This window comes from Pseudomyrmex gracilis, unplaced genomic scaffold (assembly GCF_002006095.1).
Source record: "Pseudomyrmex gracilis isolate BER0280 unplaced genomic scaffold, ASM200609v1 scaffold_75, whole genome shotgun sequence".
Lineage (NCBI taxonomy): Eukaryota > Metazoa > Arthropoda > Insecta > Hymenoptera > Formicidae > Pseudomyrmex > Pseudomyrmex gracilis.
Genome location: NW_018020659.1, coordinates 289,541 through 309,685, shown reverse-complemented (window position 1 = coordinate 309,685; position 20,145 = coordinate 289,541). Strand labels below are relative to the sequence as shown.

Here is a 20,145-nt window from a genome sequence, read left to right as displayed (position 1 = left end):
TCTTTTATTAAACGTTAGTTAGAAAACCGATGAGATCGCATTGTCATGTTAATCTCACTTCTCGCCCATTGAGACTAGAGTAGTAGTTGGCTAATCTATGATAATAGAGGTCCCGCTCTATACTCATGTTTTTAGGGCAGACTTTTTGAATGGTCTATTGTGATTTCCGCTCGTCTGCAATGTGCGCGAAGTTTGTACGAACTTCGTCGACTTATTACACGTTCAATAATATACACATGTGATATTATTACTATTTTGTGTATATATAATATTTATATCTTCCGGTTGTTGATACAATGATTTGGTGATTTAGTTGTTTCACAATTATTCTATACGCTTTTTTATTTTATTGTTTTTTATTTACGATCAGAACATTTATAGCGCGTGTGTTTGCAATCTATAAATCGCACATTTAAAAAAAAATACAATTGTTTGAATATGTATAAAAAAAAAACAAAGTTTTGCTGTTATATAACCAGCAAGAACAATTGTAAAATCTGTTGAAATTTCTGTCTTTCCTGACTATATAGTAGCTAGTTTCTAGCAAATCTTTTTTTTTTCATAATTAATTTTTAATGTATACGGAACATAAATGCAATATAAAGTTTTGTTTAAAAAAAAAGGTGAGTTTTGGAATAAAATATATCAGATTCTAGTATAGATGGCAGAACGTGCTAGTTCCTAAATTGTTGCACAGATCGAGATATCGAAGCGCGCAACGTCAGATGTCGTGAGTATAGTCGCGAGTCGAAAGAAGATCCGATTCGCAAAAGCCGAGGAAGTATAAACGGCTTTGCTCGTTTACTTTACATATGAAATAATGCATATGTAATGTTTGTTTGTCGTATATTCAGTCGCAATTTCAATAGCAAACTTTACAGATACGTATGTCAAGGATATGTAGTACACGCGAGAGATAACACGACCGATTATCTATATTATTATTTTTTCTCTGTAAGCTAATTGGAAAGATGTGTGATAATTTCATCTCTCTTTTTCAGAAAGTTATAAAGAAGTAACATTACTTTCTCCGGACGCGATTTTTGTAAATTGTAATCAACGCATCGACACGTAGCACAAGTTGTTTGTTTCTTCTCTGTTCCGCTTATTGTCACCTTTTGCTTTTTTCAAATTAATTTTTTTCAGTTTCAACAGAGTTTATTGAAAAAAAAAAAAAAAATCACTTCTGATTATATATGCGCGCGCTCCGAAGACGACAATCGAGTTACTTCCTTTGCAACGCAAGAGAGAGAGAGAGAGACGATCTAGTTTTAGATTAGCCAGTTCCGGCGATTGATCGACAGGCTCGGTCGATCGAACGTCGCAATATTCGCCGTGCGCGTGCATGTTTCTCCTCGAACCGCCGCTTACCATGGCCAGTACCAGTGGCTATCAAGGCCACTCGCTCGATTACCCGCGTTTCTTTGGCTTGTCGAACATAAAACCGAACGGAGCAAACCCATGCACACGCATGATGTTCGGCTACATACTTCGACAAGGTGTGATTTATTGTATAACTGTATAATTCTTTCACAAATTCGAGGGTAAACCTCAACTCAGTTGTCGTTCCACTTATCAATTTACAGATTATTCAATACCGTTGAGCGAGTATTTTCTCACACACGCAACTAGCGCTTGCGTACGTCGTCTTTCCTTTAGATTCGCATCTAAAAAAAAAAAAAAACGGTTCCTTATCCCGATAATAATGCCGAGACCGTTCTGCTCGTTACGCGCGCGAAAAACCGTACGCGAACCGTACTCTGTCACTCAACGACGTCACTCTCGACGCGAGAAGAAATGCGCTCGACAAATGCGCTCAGAAGCGTCCATCTTGATCGGAGAGCGTTTTATTTTTTATACAAATCAATTCGCACACGTATTGTGCGCTAAATATAAAGAGCTCTCTCTGTTCTGTTCTCTTTCTCATTCTGCTATTCCACGTGGATGTTATTTGAGTTGATCTTTAGCCGCGCGTCATCGCGATTGATCTCTTCTCGACGACAACGACGACGACGAAGAGGATCGAAACGCACACAGGTATTGCCGACATTTAAATGTTCAGCTGGCAATCTCGCGCTCGCGAGACACGCTGATATCACCACCTCCCCGAAGAACGAACTTGAAAAACCGCGCGACGCGCGTGTTGACCTTTCGTTAACACGCGCGTATATTCGCGATCATGTTATTTTTCATTCTTCGCAAAAGAACCTTTCGTTTCTTATGTCGATAGCGATCTGCCTTTCGTTTCCTCGCGCGCGCTGGATGTAGTCGGCGATAAATCAAATCCGCCTCGCGAAATGACGAGAGGGGCACGGTATATATACCTACATACTCTGCGTTCTACTATCTCTTTTTTTTTCTCTCTTTTTCTCTGTTCCTGCACTATGCGCTAATTTCGCGCATGATTGTGTCAGGCATGCTCAAAAGCGTGCTCGAATTAATGAGCTGAATATCGTCGCTGCGGCTGCCCATTAAAGCGCTCCAAATAAGCGACGGCGACGCGACATGCTGGAAACGAATTACGATGTAGCGCAAGTATGTGTGTGTGTGCGTGCGTGCGTGCGTGCATGATTTCTGTGTGCGCACCTAAGTATTACGTACAGATTCCAACGTGCGCGTAACTGCGCAGCACACGTATGGATTATAATAAATACGTTACATTATAAAAATGAACGCAGCACCGCGCGCGGACTTTGCTTCGGCTGTAGATCGTCGCTTTTTGTCGTCGTCGTCGTCGTGATAACACGTCTGGATGAGATCGAGTCCGTTGTCTTCCTGTATTTTACTACTACCGCTGCCAATTTCTCGAATATACCAGCGGTGGCGATTTAAAATCACGTTTCTTTTCTCGATTATCAAAAGATTGCGAATCCAAGAAAGAGGTGTACATATATAGATACGCACTCATATATACAGGGTGTTCCAGAATTGGTGTAACATCTCTCGTGAACAAATAGAAGAAGTAAAACTGAATCAAAAAGTCCTACACCGTTTTGCTAGATTCGCAATGGTTACCGAGATATTAATTAACAAAGATCAGTAAATAGGTATGCGCGTAAGACAGCCCGATGCACGCTCATTCGCGGATCTTTGTTAATTAATATCTCGGTAACTATTACGAATCTAGCAAAATGGTATAGGATTTTTTGACTCAGTTTTATTCTTTCTACCTGTCTACAAAATATGTCACACCAATTCTGAGACACCCTGTATATTTATACATTTCTCTTCCGCCATTCCGTGGATTTGCTATTAAAAACCCAGAAATTGATTTATCTCTCGCACGGACAGGTTTCCTTTCCTTTGTAAGCACAATCATCGGAACGACGGTCTCGATGAATTTTCATGAGGATTATTTTCGTGCCGAAATTTCGCGTATATCTTGATTCAACCGCCTTCGACAGGCGTATAACGAGCGAAAGTCTCCGATGTGGCGGAATCGAAAGAATTATAAATTTTTTTGTTCTTTCGGATTGAAAATTTATTCGTTAGGAAGCAGGAAAAAGAAAAAGAAACGGAGAAACCTTTGCTTTTATTTACATTAACCGACCGCATGTGAGAATTTCCGAAGGCAAATCGATTCTAACGAGCACGCACGTAGCAATTTCGTTCTCGTAAAAGTCGCAAAGTGGATCACACATCGAAGCAAGTCTCACCACCAGTTGGTTTTCTTCCCGGACTGATAACTGCCGCTTTTACGCGAACGCGCAGAAACGAAAATTACAAAGTAATGCGCGTGTACTACAAGTGGGCGGCGGCGATATAAACGCGCGCGCGAGCGAGTTCGCGTGCGTAAATAACCAAATGAACAAACATCAGGATAGTGCGCATCGATGGCCGATTATGTAAACGTCGATCTTAAATACACACACGCTAGCCAACGCGCGCAAACTCTGAAAGAAGCATCGCCCGGCAGACACCGAGATCTCAAATTGTTACTTCCGGTTTCGATAAAAAAAAAAATAACTAAAAAGGCGTATTTGTATTAAAAAAAAAAAAAAGAGTTGCTCTTTATTTCTCCGCTCGATATTTCGCTTCGGCAGGTTTCGTTTTCTCTGAAAAACTGAGACTCTCTGCGCGCCGGATACTTTCTCAGAAACTCACGTGTGTACAAACAACAATCGCGACTCGTGAAAATTTCTGACGTTTCATCTGGAAAACACTAGAGATATTGCTCGCGTATGTGAGAAACGTGTGTATAGAACCACGCGCAATCGCTTGCGAAAACTGGATAATTAGCAGCAGGTTTTCACGAACAAACTCGAGCCACTCGCAGAAAGGAAACTCGGATGCGAACTCGGGGAATCAAATTATGAAACACACGTCGCTATTCGAGAAAATGAAAACGTCAAACGAGCGTGAAAAAAAAATCACAGCGCGTGTTTACACGCTCTTTCCCAAAATTGAAAAAAAAAACGCTCGCTTTTAAATGATTTTTTTTTCAGAAATCGCGCGCTCGCGTGACATTTGTTTCGGCGCCATACGCGAAATTTATTATTCCCGTGATTTCGCAAGTTATTCACAGAATCGGAATGCACCGCTAGAAACAAGAAGAGAAGGGAAATCGGTGAATTCGCGTGGGCGCGAATATGAATGCAAAAAGGATATGTGTGCGCAAATAACCATAGGAGAGAGAATAAACGGAACGAGAGAGAATGCCGGCGCGCGATGGCCGTCAAGCCCGCGCCCCGGCTTTCTAACGACGATCACTTTTATGTAACGGCCATTATTCGTCCCTTTTTATTACAACAAAGATAAATACAAAGACGCGCGGCTTTCGCCACGAAATTGCGCCGCGAAACGGCACGCGATGCGTGCCGTTTGACAAATATATATTCGTGGGAGGGGAGCGAATATATATATATATATATATATATATATATATCAGAGTACATACATCGTTTACGGGGGTAGTTACGCATATGGGAAAAAAAATTAAACCTTTCGGAATTAAACCGACGAGGGACTAGAAGACCTCTTTGGCGACCAACCTCTCGTACCGGGTGATGACGATCAATGACGCTGTTCATGTCGTTCGTGTTTGTCGCAAAATAAATTATACAAAAGCAACGCGGTGTATCATGTTTTGCGAATCACCCTGCAGACGGTCGTTGGCTGCAGACGACTTTCGGCGATCGGAACCTCTCTTGACAGTATTCTGGAATTCTCTTTAGAAATTTAGACAATACAAAGAAGACAATAATCAGTTAAATAAATTAAATACATATAACACGTTACATGTAGCGATATGTAACAAATTTAACAAACATGTATAATACAACTTGAAACACATAATAATAACAATGTAAATCACTATTATCACAAATTGTCAACGCTTTGTTCTGACGACGGTTGAAGAAAAATGAATTGCCGATGACGAGCGAAAAATTTAATTGAGTTTTCCAGAACACTTTCTAACAACAACAGTCTCTATTATATGCGAATAATTAAGAAACACATAGATTCTCGATCGTTCTGTCATAAGTTGAGATTTTTTTTTCACGACATATTTGTAACGATACGATTCTTTTTTCTATTCTGTTTTACTTTTTTTTGTTTTTCTTGTTTTTTTTTACGCTCACGATTATATATGTACATGTAACGCAAGAAGAAAATCGCTGAGTATTACAACGAATATAACGCGATTACAAAAATAAACAACGACGCTGTTCGAGCGGGAAACGTCTCGACAAAGAGAGCAGAGAACTACATTGTATAATTTCGAGACGCGTGTGTGTTATCATGTTATCAGACGAACGAGAGAGCGAGGGGAATTATCGTACGAGCGGAAATTGTCGTTTCTATTCGAAATAAGCGGAAGTCGGCTGTAGCGGTTCGCGGCCTGGCTTTCGAAACAGAAAGTCCCAAATGTCCGAATTCAGGGCAACTCGCCGTCCCAAATAATGGCAAATATTACAGCACACTCAACACAAAAGACACAATATACGATATACATAAATATATCTATACATATATATATATATATATATATATATATATATATATNTACAGCACACTCAACACAAAAGACACAATATACGATATACATAAATATATCTATACATATATATATATATATATATATATATATATATATTTATAAATATATATGTATATATACATATATCCCATATAAAAATCGTTAATTAGACACTTATTTACAACGACAAATATGTAACAGACATTAAACTATAACATCGATACGGTCTAAAAAAAAAAAATAATAATAAGAAAAAAACAATCCAACGATTTCAGGTACAAAATGAGTTTGTCGCAATCGGGAAAACGCGCCGCGAGCATTCTTTTATCGTTCTCATCTCTTTGGATACTTAACGATCTGGAGCTGTTGCCTGATTAAAATCCGGATGATCGAATTCAGGCTAATCGAAAAAAATGAGCTCGCCGATCGACTCACGTACAGTTTGTATACATACAGGTGTTCAACGTTGCGGCAATCGCTCGGTGAACGTAAATTACCGGTTTCTCCGATTTCCCCTCCCCCTCCCCCCTCTCTCTCTCTCTCTTTCTCTCTCTTTGCCCGGCTCTCTCTTTCTCTTTCCTTCTCACTTGTGGCTTTTCTTTCTCTCATTCTCTTCGTGTCACGATCGGCCACGCTCGATCTCGCTGATACGCACAATCGTGCGCGATAAACATTACACTTTGTATTTTGAAATACGAGCAGACGCGATTGTCTACAAATCCGAAACGACATTCGCGTAACGAATAAAGGTGAAATCTAATTCAAAGGTGGAAAATGTCTGTTGCAATCGCGTGCTCTCCTCGCTGTGCTATAGTTTTCTTTATTCTCACTTTCGTAAGATATGTTGTATAAAATAATTCTTTCCTTTCCTCGATTTAATCGCGACAATCGGCAATCGAGAGAATCGAGCACAGTTTGGAGCCTCGAGCGTGAAAAAAGTCCACGTACACGCGACTTTCTCTCGGCGCAAGTGTGACAATCGTCGCCCGCGAAAACGATCAATAGAATCGATTCTCTAATCTCGAACGCGCTTGATAAGCGCGACTCGATCGTGTTAGCGATTCGCGCGCAACGTCGAGAAACAAATCGTCATCGTGACTGAGAAACTCTCGCGCAAATTCTACGGCCAATTCGCCTCACCTTGACAGTTCGAGTATATAAATATTTTTTATTTTCACTGATCTATCAATCATGTGCGCGTTAGCAGTAACAAAAAAAAAAGGTTCTTACAATTTAATTTCGTTTTGAAAAGGTTCGGGAAGAATTATAATAATAATTAAATCGTGCAAAAAATATTCCGCGCTTTCATAATCTCAGAATTTCAATGTATATAATAAATAAACCTTCATCATCGAGCTCTTTCTATTTCTTTTGCTCTCAGCAAAAATAAATAATCACAAGTTGAGAGACTTTCGTTCGCGAAGTCTAAACATCTCCTGGAAGATTATCGATTTACATGGTCAAGTCGATTATTTCAGATAATGTTTTCGCCGCGCTGAAGCGTTGCTAGAAATTGCGTCGTGTTTGGTACTCGATTCTTTCCACAAGCTCTTCGTTGGTTCGCTAAATCTCGTTTTGACAAGAGACATCGTTCTTTGACTGACGTCCTGTTCCAAATCGCCTTCGAAGAACCGACACATTTCCCTAACGGGTACCGTTCTTGCTCCTCGATTGAGATCATGAAGAGACCTGGCACGCTGCTTCCCTCTGGGACTTGGTTTGGAAGACGTGCGACCAAGATCCTCCGTGCTTCTGGCCAACCGACCGCCTAACCTCGAGAGGGATTCAAACAGAGTGAGTTTCTCACGCACTGGCACGTAGTGATCAACTCTCTGGCATCGTTCGAGCAGTTTAGCAACTACTTCCTCGCAAGGTGGTTCCTTCAAGACCGCCGGAGAGCTCGGTGATTTCGGGGAAATTAACGTCGGACAGTCTACGTATCTTGAAGACGATTGGGACGACAATTGACGGGAAACAGGAATCCTGGAACTGAGAAGAGCCAAACGCTCTTTTCGTTCCCGAAGAGTTTCCACATTCGCGATAGTGATACCGGTCAATTGTTGATGTTGGTGCGACAATTTGTCCTGTCCTCTGTCGCGAAAGATTCTTCTCTCTCTGGCTCTGCTTCTCCTCTCGTTGGTGTCCGATCGGAGTATTCCGGAACTGCCGTTTCCATTTTTCGGACTGTTGTTGTTTCGTTTGTCGTCCTCGTTTCGATGAACATCCTCAGTAAATCTCACGGTGTTGGAGTCGCTCGGTTTGACGGGAGGCAATCGGTCGATTATCGAGTTTCGCGTTATTGCGTCGATTGACGTGATCACATCCTTCTTGGACGAGCGCGTTGTTGGACGCAGGTCATCGTTATCGTTGGTCGCGTTAATCCTGCTCCTTGTTCTACTGTAGATCTTCGGTAGATTGTTATTGTTTTCTTCGGCTTTCGCTTTCCGTCGCCTGGCGTCCTCTTCGAGAACCCGTCGACTTCTCGCCTCGTTCTCACGTCTGCGCGTCTCCTTGTACCTCTGTATCCTCTGTTCCCTCGTTTCCGGTTCCGATAAAGTAACGGTGGATTCCACGCAGTCTACGCTGGATCGACACACGCCACCCCAAGGAAGACTATCATCACTACCCTCGCTGCTTTCGCTGCAACCCCACGCTCTACTGACCGGTTGGTCCTTGGTGCTGATTATAGCGGGTATACTTCGGAATTCTCCCAAGAGATCTTCGTCGCTCGAGTTGCTACTGGACCAACCCCGTAACTCACTTCTCGCTCTTCTCCTGGACTCGTCGAGTATCACCGACGGGTTCATTGTCGTCTTCTCGATCGGCGAGTCGCTCGGCCAGCAGCGTAGCTCGCTGCGGGACCGTCTTCTAGTTTCCGTCGGGCTGTCCGGTAGCGGAATCGGGCCTCTCGGGCAAGTGGTCAATATCTCCAGGAAGTTCAAGCATCGCTGAGCGCGAAACGGCGTTTGCCGGACTAGTTCGGCCGCAATCGCTCTGACCCAGGACCAGTAGATCGGTTCCGTGTCCGCCTAGACAGACAAAAAGATCGACGTGTGTTTAAATATACATAGCAATAAGCAGATGAAATACGAAAGATGTCAAAAATAACGCATGAAAATCAAACTCAAAAAATAAAAGAAAGAAAGAAGAATGAAAAAACAACACGCGTGACTAAAGTCACGTAACAAATAAGTATATGTCAGAAATAACGCATGAAAATCAAATTCAAAAAATAGAGAGAGAAGTGGAAAAGGGTAAAAAAGAGAATATTATATATATTATATGTAATATTCTATATCTATATGTAATACACACACATACGCATATATGTATATATATATACCGTAATCACGTGACCGAAGTCATTGACCCCGCCGCGGTCGCGCGACTGCGGTCAGTGACCCCGCCCCCACCAAGGCCGCGCGGCCGAGGTCAGTGCCCCGCCAAGGCCGCGCGGCCGAGGTCAGTGACCTCGCCAAGGCCGCGCGGCCGAGGTCAGTGACTCCGCCAAAGTCGCGCGGCGGAGGTCAGTTACATTACTCTGTAGTATGTATATAATACATATAATACAATATAAAAAGTATAATATTATAAATATATAATAAATTATATGTATTATTTAATGTTATATATAATATAAATTACAGTCACGTTATTTTTACGTGTTGTTTTTCTACTCTTTCCTGTCACGTGACTTTACTTTAGTTACGTTTTTAATTTTCTCTACATATACGACGAACTGTCACAAAATCGCTTTTCATTATTTACTCTCTCGATCTTACCGATTCGATTCGACTCGATCAACCAACCAACCAATCGGCAACGCGGAAAAGAGACAACAATAGATACGATACATTCGGCTCCAAAACGCGCACTTCGCGAAACATATGGATTTTTTTATATAGAGAAAAGTTTGTTTTCTTTTGTGATAAAGACTTTTGTGTGTGTGTGTGAAATTAATTGCGTTATTATATATAATAACCTCGATGCGTAAACAAAATATAAAAATTTGTATTAAAAATGTCATCTCGTTCTGGCCTTAAAACTACTGTCGATTAAAGCGAATGTTTATGAATTAAGATGATTAAATGTAATTTGATCGATAACCCAGATATATCAAATTTTTCAGATAGGTAAGTAGACGGTTTGACATGTAGGCGGTTATGTGGGACCGTCGGCATCATCGTCGACGGTTATGCGTGTATGCGAATTTCATATTCTCGCAGGGCGAGTATCGGGATGTTGTATCGAGTAGTCGAACAAGTCTGTCTACCCGCAGGATCGACCGTGACACACGATTTCGCTGGCTGGCCGGCGCGATTCGAAAGTCGCCGGTTCGCTCGAGTGCGCGAACGACCGACTCCGACACCATGGAATTTGCTCGTTAACCACAGGCGGCGTGTCGATCATTACCATCTTCGATGGAAACAAATCTCCCTGTCGCCTCGCTCGGCTCGCTCGCAAGTGGCGACCTTCGTGCGCCGCGAGCAGTGTGTGTGCGCGCGCGCGCGCACGTTCGACGACACTGGCCGATATCGGCACGTCGTCTGGAAAAAAGCTCGCCAACAGGTTTGCCCGTTCGTTGTCTATCTGGGGAACACAGCCCGGGTGGAAAACCCGCTTTCGTTCGGAAACCGTGACACAGCGCGTCGAGCGCTACGAACAAGCTGCTCCGAGGAGAAACATTGCAACAGCAAAATAGCGCGTATATATATATATACGTGTACTGTACAATATAATGTCCCAGACAAAACGCGATGCTCGTGAATCCGCGATTGCAATCGCGACTTATAGACCCATCAATGGGACTCGCACAATTATCATAATTGCGTCGATTAGCATCGTTGAGCCAACTTGGGATAAAAAACGCGAAACGTCCGATCGCAACGTCGAAGGACTCAGTTCGATTGAACGACGAAACAAACGTCCTTGGATCGACTGTGTTCGAAGAAGCGAGGAAACTATCTTCTCGTTTAATACGTCTGTGTACGTCTCGACGTCTATACGTGGTGGGACTCCTTGACAATGGCGGGTCATGGGAGAGCGGTGCGGCAATCTCCCACGCATTTATCACGGCAAGCGGATCGGCAAGCGGGTGTGTTGACCTTGCCTACTGGCCTTATTAAGATCTCGCGCGATTCGACGGCCGGGCAAGAGTTGCGTCACGAGCCGTCGCTCCTTCTCTCCGCCGCCTGGACATCCGCGGCCTTGGCAAGGATGTCTCGTGTATATACTCGCGTTTTATTCGAACGGACGTTATTCTGTGATCGCGTATGGTATATCTCTCGCACAATTGCATGCCCGAAACAAATCTCGTCAAGATAGGTATGGAGAGAGAGTGCGGCATCTCATCGATCTTAGGGAGATCGTCTTGCACGCTCTAATTAGATTATTCCGCGAGTGGAGGAAAACAAAAAAAAAAGGAAGAAGAAGAAGGTGAAAATCTTCCGACGAAGCTGCGCTAGGGCGAAACTCGTAAAACGAGTTTTGTGTGCGGACTCCTCCGAATCCGAAAGCGGCCGGATGACGGCTCCTATGCAAAATGAGGAGAAATCTGCGCGCGCGCGCGCGCGGATCTGAATTTTTGGACGATCTTTTCCTAGAGATCGGTATAGCTCTTTCGACGAGTTAAATTTGCTCGAGGTGCGCTCGCTCGAGCGGGAATATTGTATAACGCGTTAGAAATCGAATGGCGACGACGGCGGGCCCGTAATTAGAAGTTGCAGCGAAACGGGAGTCCGGCGCGCAATCGGTCCGCCTGCCGCACGTGAAAGTGTTTACGGCTGAGGAAACGGATCGTGCCGGAGATAAAGGCCATTTACATGCAATTATATTGCGCGGTGTATATTATTCTTCCTCTCCTCCACCTTGTCTTATTCCTTAGTTCAAGCTTCTCTTTTGTCTGGTACAATCGCCCCGCCGCGCGCCGGTCTCAGCCAGAAACACGCCGGATCTCGTTCGTGGAATCGTGCCAAATTAACGAATATATAGCTTTTGCGCTCGCACGCGTACTAGTCCTCTTAACAACGTTGTTGCGCTTGGTCGGGAATTGGCAGCGCGAAATTCCTTTCTAATAGAATATACACGCGCGCACCGATTGTCTTGCGGGATTATAGAATCTTCGAGACGAATATCGCGAATTTAAATCAAAAGATAGGGAGAAGGCAATAACAAGGCAAAGAAATCATGATTTGTCAATTTTTTTTTTATTGAAACACCGAAGAAGGTGTCCCATAGCGAATCGAAACGTTTGTTAACATTTGTTTAACACCCTCGAAACAAAGAAGAATTTTACCCGAACATGTTGGCTCGTTATTGCCTTCTCCCTATCTTTTTTTATTTAAACATACACCGAGCATTAAACATATAATCGCGAAAAAAACCAATGAGCCTAAGATCCTGGGTAAAGGTGGACGTGAAATTAAATAACAGCCATAATGCAATTAAGTGAACGTTTCGATCATTTTAATGTAGATAATTTTCATCTTAGGCTCATTGGTTTTCACGTTGATTTTAATTTTCCTTCGAGCCGTATTTATTAATTTTTATATAATCGCGAATTTATTTTTGTTTTATTTAGAAATAAAAGTGTAATGAGATAATGTAGAAAAAAAAAAAAAACAAATTGAATGAGAAGATTCGAATTAGCGACAATAATTACCCAAAATGTGGCGAGCGAACGACCCTGCGAGTTGCTCAAGGTAAATCCCAGAGCGAGCGTGTGCGGTTGGCAGTGACTGGGTGGTGCTTGACGTAGGTTCAACGCCCTCAGTGGTAGCCTCATCGGGGTGCCTTCGACCCACAACCAACCCATCCTGATGGAAACCGTTCTCTTCTCGCCCAGATCCTCCACGTACAATTCACCTGAAATTCGCAAAATTGCGGGAACATAAAAAAGAGCGATTCAAATTATCGATCACACAATTGAGGCAATTAGATAGCCGCGTTAAGTTAATCTCGATTCGCTGTGTTTAGAAACTTCCCTCCCCCTGCGTCGAACGAAAACTTTCGTTTTCATCGCGCGTTCAAATAGCGCACGCCGTAAATGGCAGCGGCGCTATTAATATTAGCGCGCCGGCAAGTTTCGAGATTAGATTCAGAGAGGAGAATCGATGATTCACGCATTTATCGCGAACGTATATATCCGTAACGAGCGCGGCGCGGAAGAGAGACTATCCGCATCTCGAATACAATCAATCGTATCTGCGTACGGGATCGTTTATTAAACCGCGATCGAGAGCAAAAGTTGGCGATAAGCCACGGCGACGCAGCCGATGGCGCGTTTTATCAGCTTTGATGAATATTCCTCCAAACGCTTAGGTCGTGAAATCGCTCGCGCGCGCACGTCTGCTGTCGGACTGCAGCGCGTTTCGAGGAACGTGAAACCGACTTCTAGAATTTCTCGGCTCAAGATTTTGCTTCGTCCGGAATTAGCCGATATATAGCTTTCAGATTCCTTAAACCTAATGGAGTTTTGCCATTTCAAAAATAATTGCTCCTTAAAAGGCGCGCAGGCGCGCGCAACAGGCGCTCGTTATCTTGATAATTTAAGACGTGAGATCACTGTCCGCCCTTGCAAAAAACAAAAAAAAAACTACAATGAAAGAGCAAATCGAGAGATTGACGTCATCAAAACGCGAGCGAAACGTATTCGATCGATATATCCCGTCGCGGTTGTTTTCTTCCCGATCATTCGGCTTGAAAACGAACTATCGATCGAAAACGGCGTCAAATATACGCCTACGTTTCTCATCGTGGCACACTCACAGACGACTATTTTCGCCCGTCGCTCAGAATAGATCCCGTCGCGACCCTCTCCTGTGCTAATGGATTCATGCCGTCGTCGCTTTCATCCAATCTTGCGGCGCCTACGGAACAATCTGAATCTCTCTCTCTCTCTCTCTCGTTCATTGGAATTGCGGCAATTCGCAGACATTAACGAATAAGAAGAGCGTCGTCGCGCCGTCCTCTTCTTCCATTAAATTATGTTTTATGGAAAAAGAAAGAAATCTCGACGATTCGTTCCCGCGATGTTATATTTCATCGAATATCTCTCTCAATTAATTGCTCTCGTCGTCAGATATATTCTCGCAATCTCCTCCGGAATTGGAGCATCGCGAATTAATTAACGTCGCCGCTGTATATAGTAGCTCGATAACGTCGATCGAATCTGTCGTCTCGGAATTCGATGAATTCCAAACGTTCCGCCGCTTCTACACTTGCTCTAATTGCCAAAGACGTAAGAAGAAGATTCAGAACTAGAAGAATATCCATTAGACATTTTTTTCCACAATTTATAGCAGCGTTTAGTTTTTGTTTTACGATTATGTTCGGAAGAGCTTTCGGAAAGGATTCGATCAAGAGGGGATGTCTGGAATTTCTTCGACCGATATAATATAATCAATGTTTGTGTGCTCTTGTCTTGAGGAGTTCACCTGCATTCCTGCTTTGAGTAGGTGAACGTCGACACACACATCGACTGCAGCACCGAACATACCATGTCGTAACGGAGAAACGACCTACGACACTTCTCTCGCTCTCTCGTTCGGAAGTATCTCTTTTTTCGTCAGGACGAAAACGAACAATCCCCCGCCGATTAAAACCCTTTGTTCCGCGACATCGGGGGAGGTGTTAGGTAACCAACCACTCGTTTCGCTTCCTTACGTTGTCTCCGCTTATTGCAACAGACAACAATGGAGAGTCCAATCCCATAGAAAATTAGTCTCGAGAGATTGCCGTGGATGCAAGAGAGAGAGAGAGAGAGAGGGAGAGCTCATTCGTCTTAGCTAACTCATTCGTCCGGCTCATTTAACTCTAATAGCGCGCTAAATACCGCGAAGTTAACACACAGCGAATGTGTCAAGGAACCGAAAGATCGTCGGATGTGTTCGGTCTAAAATGGACCCGGATTATGTGCGCGTAATTTCACAATTTTGGTTTGAACTTTGCAAATGTGACGGAAACCTCATCGAGAGAGAAATTTCGTCTTGCGTGCACGGAAGAAAAACAGATTTAGCCAGAAAATTAGTTACCGTATCGGGCAGCAAAGAAAACTTTGCTAAAGCCTGTTGAGAGTTTTTTGTTGACGAAACAAAAAATTCAAGAGACTCAACGATTTTTCTTGCTGACCAATAGCAACACTTTGTTTTTCTGTGATTCGTCATATTAACATTTGAATCTTGAACAGATGGATTTTTATATGAGACAAAAGTACGCGAATCAATCGCGAATAATCTGGCGTTAGATACGAAGCGCGATTTCACACGGTGTCCGTTTTCGCGAAACGCAACGGTCATATAGTGAAGTCACGCGCGATCGCCTAAACGTCGTCGTGACGTACACGTAGATCGGTTCGAAAAGAACTCGACGACAGCAAAGTACAAGTTTTCAACCGTTAGCGAAAGCTCTTGGAAAGAGCTAAAAACAAAACCGACGGTGTTGCGTTTTACGACTCTCCCGATGTATATATTCCGAGAGCGAAAATCTCGCGGAGTGCATCATCGGAGTGAAAGTCCTCGCTGGGACTTTTTTCGCGGGACGAAATTCGCAGTCGGGGATGCAATTATCTCGTCAGTTGATGTCTGCGATGTCACGATTGCTCGAGACGCATTAGAATTTGCGCGGCGACACGACGTGAGTGGCAGAAACATTTTCGCACTTTCATAGATTCTTTTCACATTTTTTTTTTTTTTGTCCATTCCGTTAATGGAGGCCGACGAGCGCGCGCGAAACGTGATTCCGACGTGTGTGCAACATGGGGATATTCCATAACGTTTCGCATCGATCGCGCGACATCTAATATTCAAATAGCTTCCGCGAAAATTATTAATAATGAGGGTGACATTTCGTGATCGATAGCAGACACGATTGTAAGATTTATAATATATTTAATAAACTGCGTATATTTTTTATCAGCGTCCGTTCTAAGTTTAGCGATAGATTCGTCTTTCAAACGAACGTTGCAACAAAGCTATTATATGATATAAGTAAAGACAATTTCGGACGTATAGCAGCGTCAAAGTAGCATCTACTTTTTTTCTTACTCCTACTTTGAGCCTATCAGAGCCTATTTTGAGCCTACACCGAAAAAAATTGTATTCTTGTTTTGAGGATATCCCACTTACTTTAAGTATATTTTATACTAAAATAGGCGTCAAGAAGAGTTTCTTATTTTAAGAGAAAAATCCTCTAAATAGTAATATTGATAAGAATATATACCGATTAAAATATAAAAATCCTCTATAGAAAAACATATATATATTTCACTATCGAAAAAGATTATATTCTTAAATTAAGAATATATTCTTAAATAAAGAATATCATCTAAAATCTTTAAGAAGATTTTTTAAGTATAAAATCTTCTACTTACGAGAATATAATTTTTTCGGTGTGTATCGGAACCTGCAATGCGCAGTCTGAGCTGAGAATTGAACCCTACTTTAAAACTTTAGCGGGAAAAAAGAAAATTTCGGACATATAGCAGCATCAAGGTACGATACTATTTTCTCTCTTACTCCTATATAAAAAAAATAGGAATTGAGGTTCAACGTGTAGACGCTAAATTTCGACTTGGGAAATTTTAATTCTATGTGATTTGCCGATCGCGGCGGGCGGTATTATATTGTATCTTCTCTCTAGGCACACGATGATTTTCACGTCAGTGAGTCATTCTATATAATGGTCATTCCGTTTGTCTGTACCGCCGACAAAGCTCTCTCGACTGCGTGAGATTTTTCCACGAACGCGTTACGAAGTAAGTACATGATTCATCGGCGAGCATTATGAAGAGGACGTTTTTTCAATTTACTACTTCAAAGCGGCCAGGCGCGTCCGATTGCGCCAACAATTACATGTATCACGCTATTTGCTCCGATTGCGGAAAAGGTAAGTCAAATTTCTCGCAACACCTAGTTATAGTCGAAGTGAATATATCGAAAAGAATCGTCGTGTCTAGCGATTGTTCAATAACGAATTTCAAAACATTTAGACAGATTTCGTGAGAAAGATCTACGTGTGTGTTTGCGGACAGAGAAACTTCTTACGTGTGTCGAAACGTAGTTTTCCCAATAAATTCTAGGCTTTCTGGCCTAAAAAACATATACCTCGTGGAGGCTCTCTCGTGCGGGAAAAATAACGCTTTGACGAAAGTTGCTTCTTGTCGGGAACACCCTTGAGAGTCGTAGAGTCACTTCGAAAGAAGCCGCGATGTGTCCGCTCTCACGGTCCATTAAGCTTCAGAAAGCGAGCATGTCGCGCGCATACGTGCGAACGATCCATAAATAAAACAGTCGGTTTCTAGACCCGCATCTCGCTCTGTTCTGAAAGCTCGAATGAACATAGATACATATATATACACGCATATCGGCGGCTTGTAGGAGCGCGCGAAAGTCCGTGCATTTGCACACAAATACAAAGTTGCCGATTTAATTTTTTGACCGGGGGGAGATAGTGATTTAAAGAGTTTCTCTCATATACTCGTTTATTACAAAAAATAAAGAGTTTCTCTATATATATATATATACTCGTTTATTAACAAATACGCTACGGAAACGGTGTGACATGAATATAGCCGTTTCTCGCTACATATATTTTACACTTTATAGAGAAACGCGCATGGACAAAACTAGATTAGAACACGTCGCATTTCTCATGCGTGCAAAAGCTCTCTTATCTCTTAGACGTTTCGAATAAAAAAACAAAAAAAAAAAAAAAAAGGAAAGCCGAGCGACATTCTGCCGCGCGCAATTGCACCCAGAAGAACAATGCGGCGGTCGTGTCGCGCGCTGCAGCAACTCTCTCTTTCCGCGGAAAAACGTGCCCGAGCAAACACTGAGAAAATACGCAATACCATCTGTGCCTCTGGTTTTGTTTTAAAACTCTATGATTTTGACGACGACGCAGAGAAATGACATCCATCTCTCTGTTATCGTTGTCTTTTATTTTTTCCTCGAAATCATTGTGAAAATAAAAAAATGTAACGTATTCGATAATAATAAACTTTATTACGGACACATATATAATTAGAATACTTCGCAAATAATATGAAAGACTGAAAAAATAAAAGAAAAATATACGCCGACAGGCAAAGAACCGGCAAAATTGCTGCTATTAAGAGGGTAGTGGATACCCTCGACTATAGACACCTGTAAATCGACGTTTTAGTTTAATGTTAACAATGATAAATAGTTTTTGTAGTATTACATTGAGAAAGACCTAAACCAAAGGTCGAAAGCTTTGTACTGTACAGTTTATCGAAATAAACTAAATTTTCAACTCACACATCGACATCCGTGTCCGCTCCATACAGCCATAAATATATCTGTCTTAATAAGAATTTCTGGAGCTGATTATTTCAAACTTCATTATTAATCATATATACTTCTACGCAAATTAAAATTATTATATCTAATTATGCAAATTTATATGTGCCGAATATGTTCATACAATTTTATACGTGGAAAATTTTTTACCGAGCTTTATTTAATATCTAAAAAAAAACTCTATTTATATTAACTTTATATTAACTTTATTTAATATCTAAACTCTATTTATATTTTAAACGTAACTCGGCAATATTTTAACGTAATTAAAATTTGATTGTGTAAATGAGTGTTAGATAAACGCTTAACAAAAAAATTAGACAAATGTTCTATAGATAGACGTATAAGTCAGCGAAACACATACCGCGCGCACGTGTACAAGTAGCTTCTCATTTTCTCTTAGCACGTAAGACTTGTAGTACTTACAGTAGCGCCGGTAACTACTATAAATGTCGAATTCTTGATACGTCAGCTAATGAATATGTACGAACTTCAAAGGACGTCACGAGCGACTGTGTGCAGTAGGCAACTTAACGCGCGTCGCTGCACGTTTCAGTCTGTCCCTTTGTGGTTGGTTCACGTCGCGTAAAACCCGGGAAGCCGTTTGTTTCTTTCGACTCTGAGATAGGGTCTGAAGAACGCATATATATATATATAAATCCTTACCTACCGGATGATTCTTACGAATTATTAAGTTTGTTGAATCGACCGATTAATCACTGGTTACGCTAATTTTTCGAGAAGAAGCGAATGAATGGAACGTTAATACAAACGTGTATACCGGTATGCGATGTAACTATAAGTAAAAAAGTTCAAAGCTATTGTTAACAGAAGAACCCCAAGTTGATCCTGAGGTCAACTACAGGAAGTTCTCCGAGAGAGAGAAATAAAACGCGAGGAGAAGAAACAACACAGTCGCACTTTCTTCTTGTAGTCTACTTTTTTACAAGTTTTTTTTTTGTCCGTTGCGCTCAGTCAACAGAGAAGATCCTGTTCAACAGTCATTCATTTTTCACCTCATTCCTTCACGCTTCTCTGCCTCCTGTCAGTCCCGGCACGTCATCATCGCAACCAAACAGGACCCCGACGATTTTTTTATCCCCCTTTCCTCGGCCGGTCACGTCGGCGTCCTCGGAGAAGCTCTATGAATTATTTATTCGCGAGGATCTTTGGAATCTCAAACACCCTCGAATTTTGCTGAATTATCCTCGATTTTCCACGCGCGTCTTCCCTTCTCTTTGACCCTTTTCATCGCCGTGCTCGAGAACGCGAGAACGAAGATTAGAATTTCATGGCTGCCTGCGATAGAAAAAAGGAAAAAAAAATGTGGGAGACAGGCAAAACACGTTCCCGTAATTCCCGCATAATGAGATTTGCGGCCGCACAAAAAGAAGAAATAGTGCGAAATAGGATTACGTATTTTTTTTTTCTTGTTTTTGATAGGACCGCGATCGCGTTTTCCGCTGCGCTTGATTTGAATAACAAACACGACATATGTTGTTTGCCGGAATAAAAATTTTGTTCTTACTATTGTTCTCATCACCGACGATATCTTAGCAATCTATTACCTTGTAGGAATTGACGAACGGCCCAGTATTGGGTCAATATCGGCAAACGAGGCTCGATATTGGTACGACAGTAGTAGCCAGTACTGGGCGAATATGCTTAATGATTAGATCGAGCCAACGCTGGCTCATAAGCTCGGCACGATACTTACTTCCGAGATTGGTCAGATATGGATTTCAAGTATTGGCACAATGTTGCAATTTTATACTAACAAGACAATCTTAGCCAACACTGGCTAAATATTCTTAGTGGTCAGATAGGCCTAAGATCAGTAACTTA

At 42.0% G+C, this 20,145-nt stretch overlaps 1 protein-coding gene across 1 annotated transcript in view; it reads right to left on the bottom strand.

Annotated features, from left to right (window-relative positions):
* Nucleotides 1–6,078: 6,078 nt before the first annotated feature.
* LOC109854935 overlaps nt 6,079–20,145 on the bottom strand; it is a 38,534-nt gene continuing 24,467 nt past the window's right edge. Inside the window, exons 2-3 of the mRNA XM_020428579.1 lie at nt 12,642–12,844; nt 6,079–9,009 (exon numbers count right to left, since the gene is read on the bottom strand). Of these exons, the coding sequence (XP_020284168.1) occupies nt 7,450–9,009; nt 12,642–12,844 (1,763 nt within the window). The 3' untranslated portion in view covers nt 6,079–7,449. The remainder of the gene's footprint in view (nt 9,010–12,641; nt 12,845–20,145) is intronic.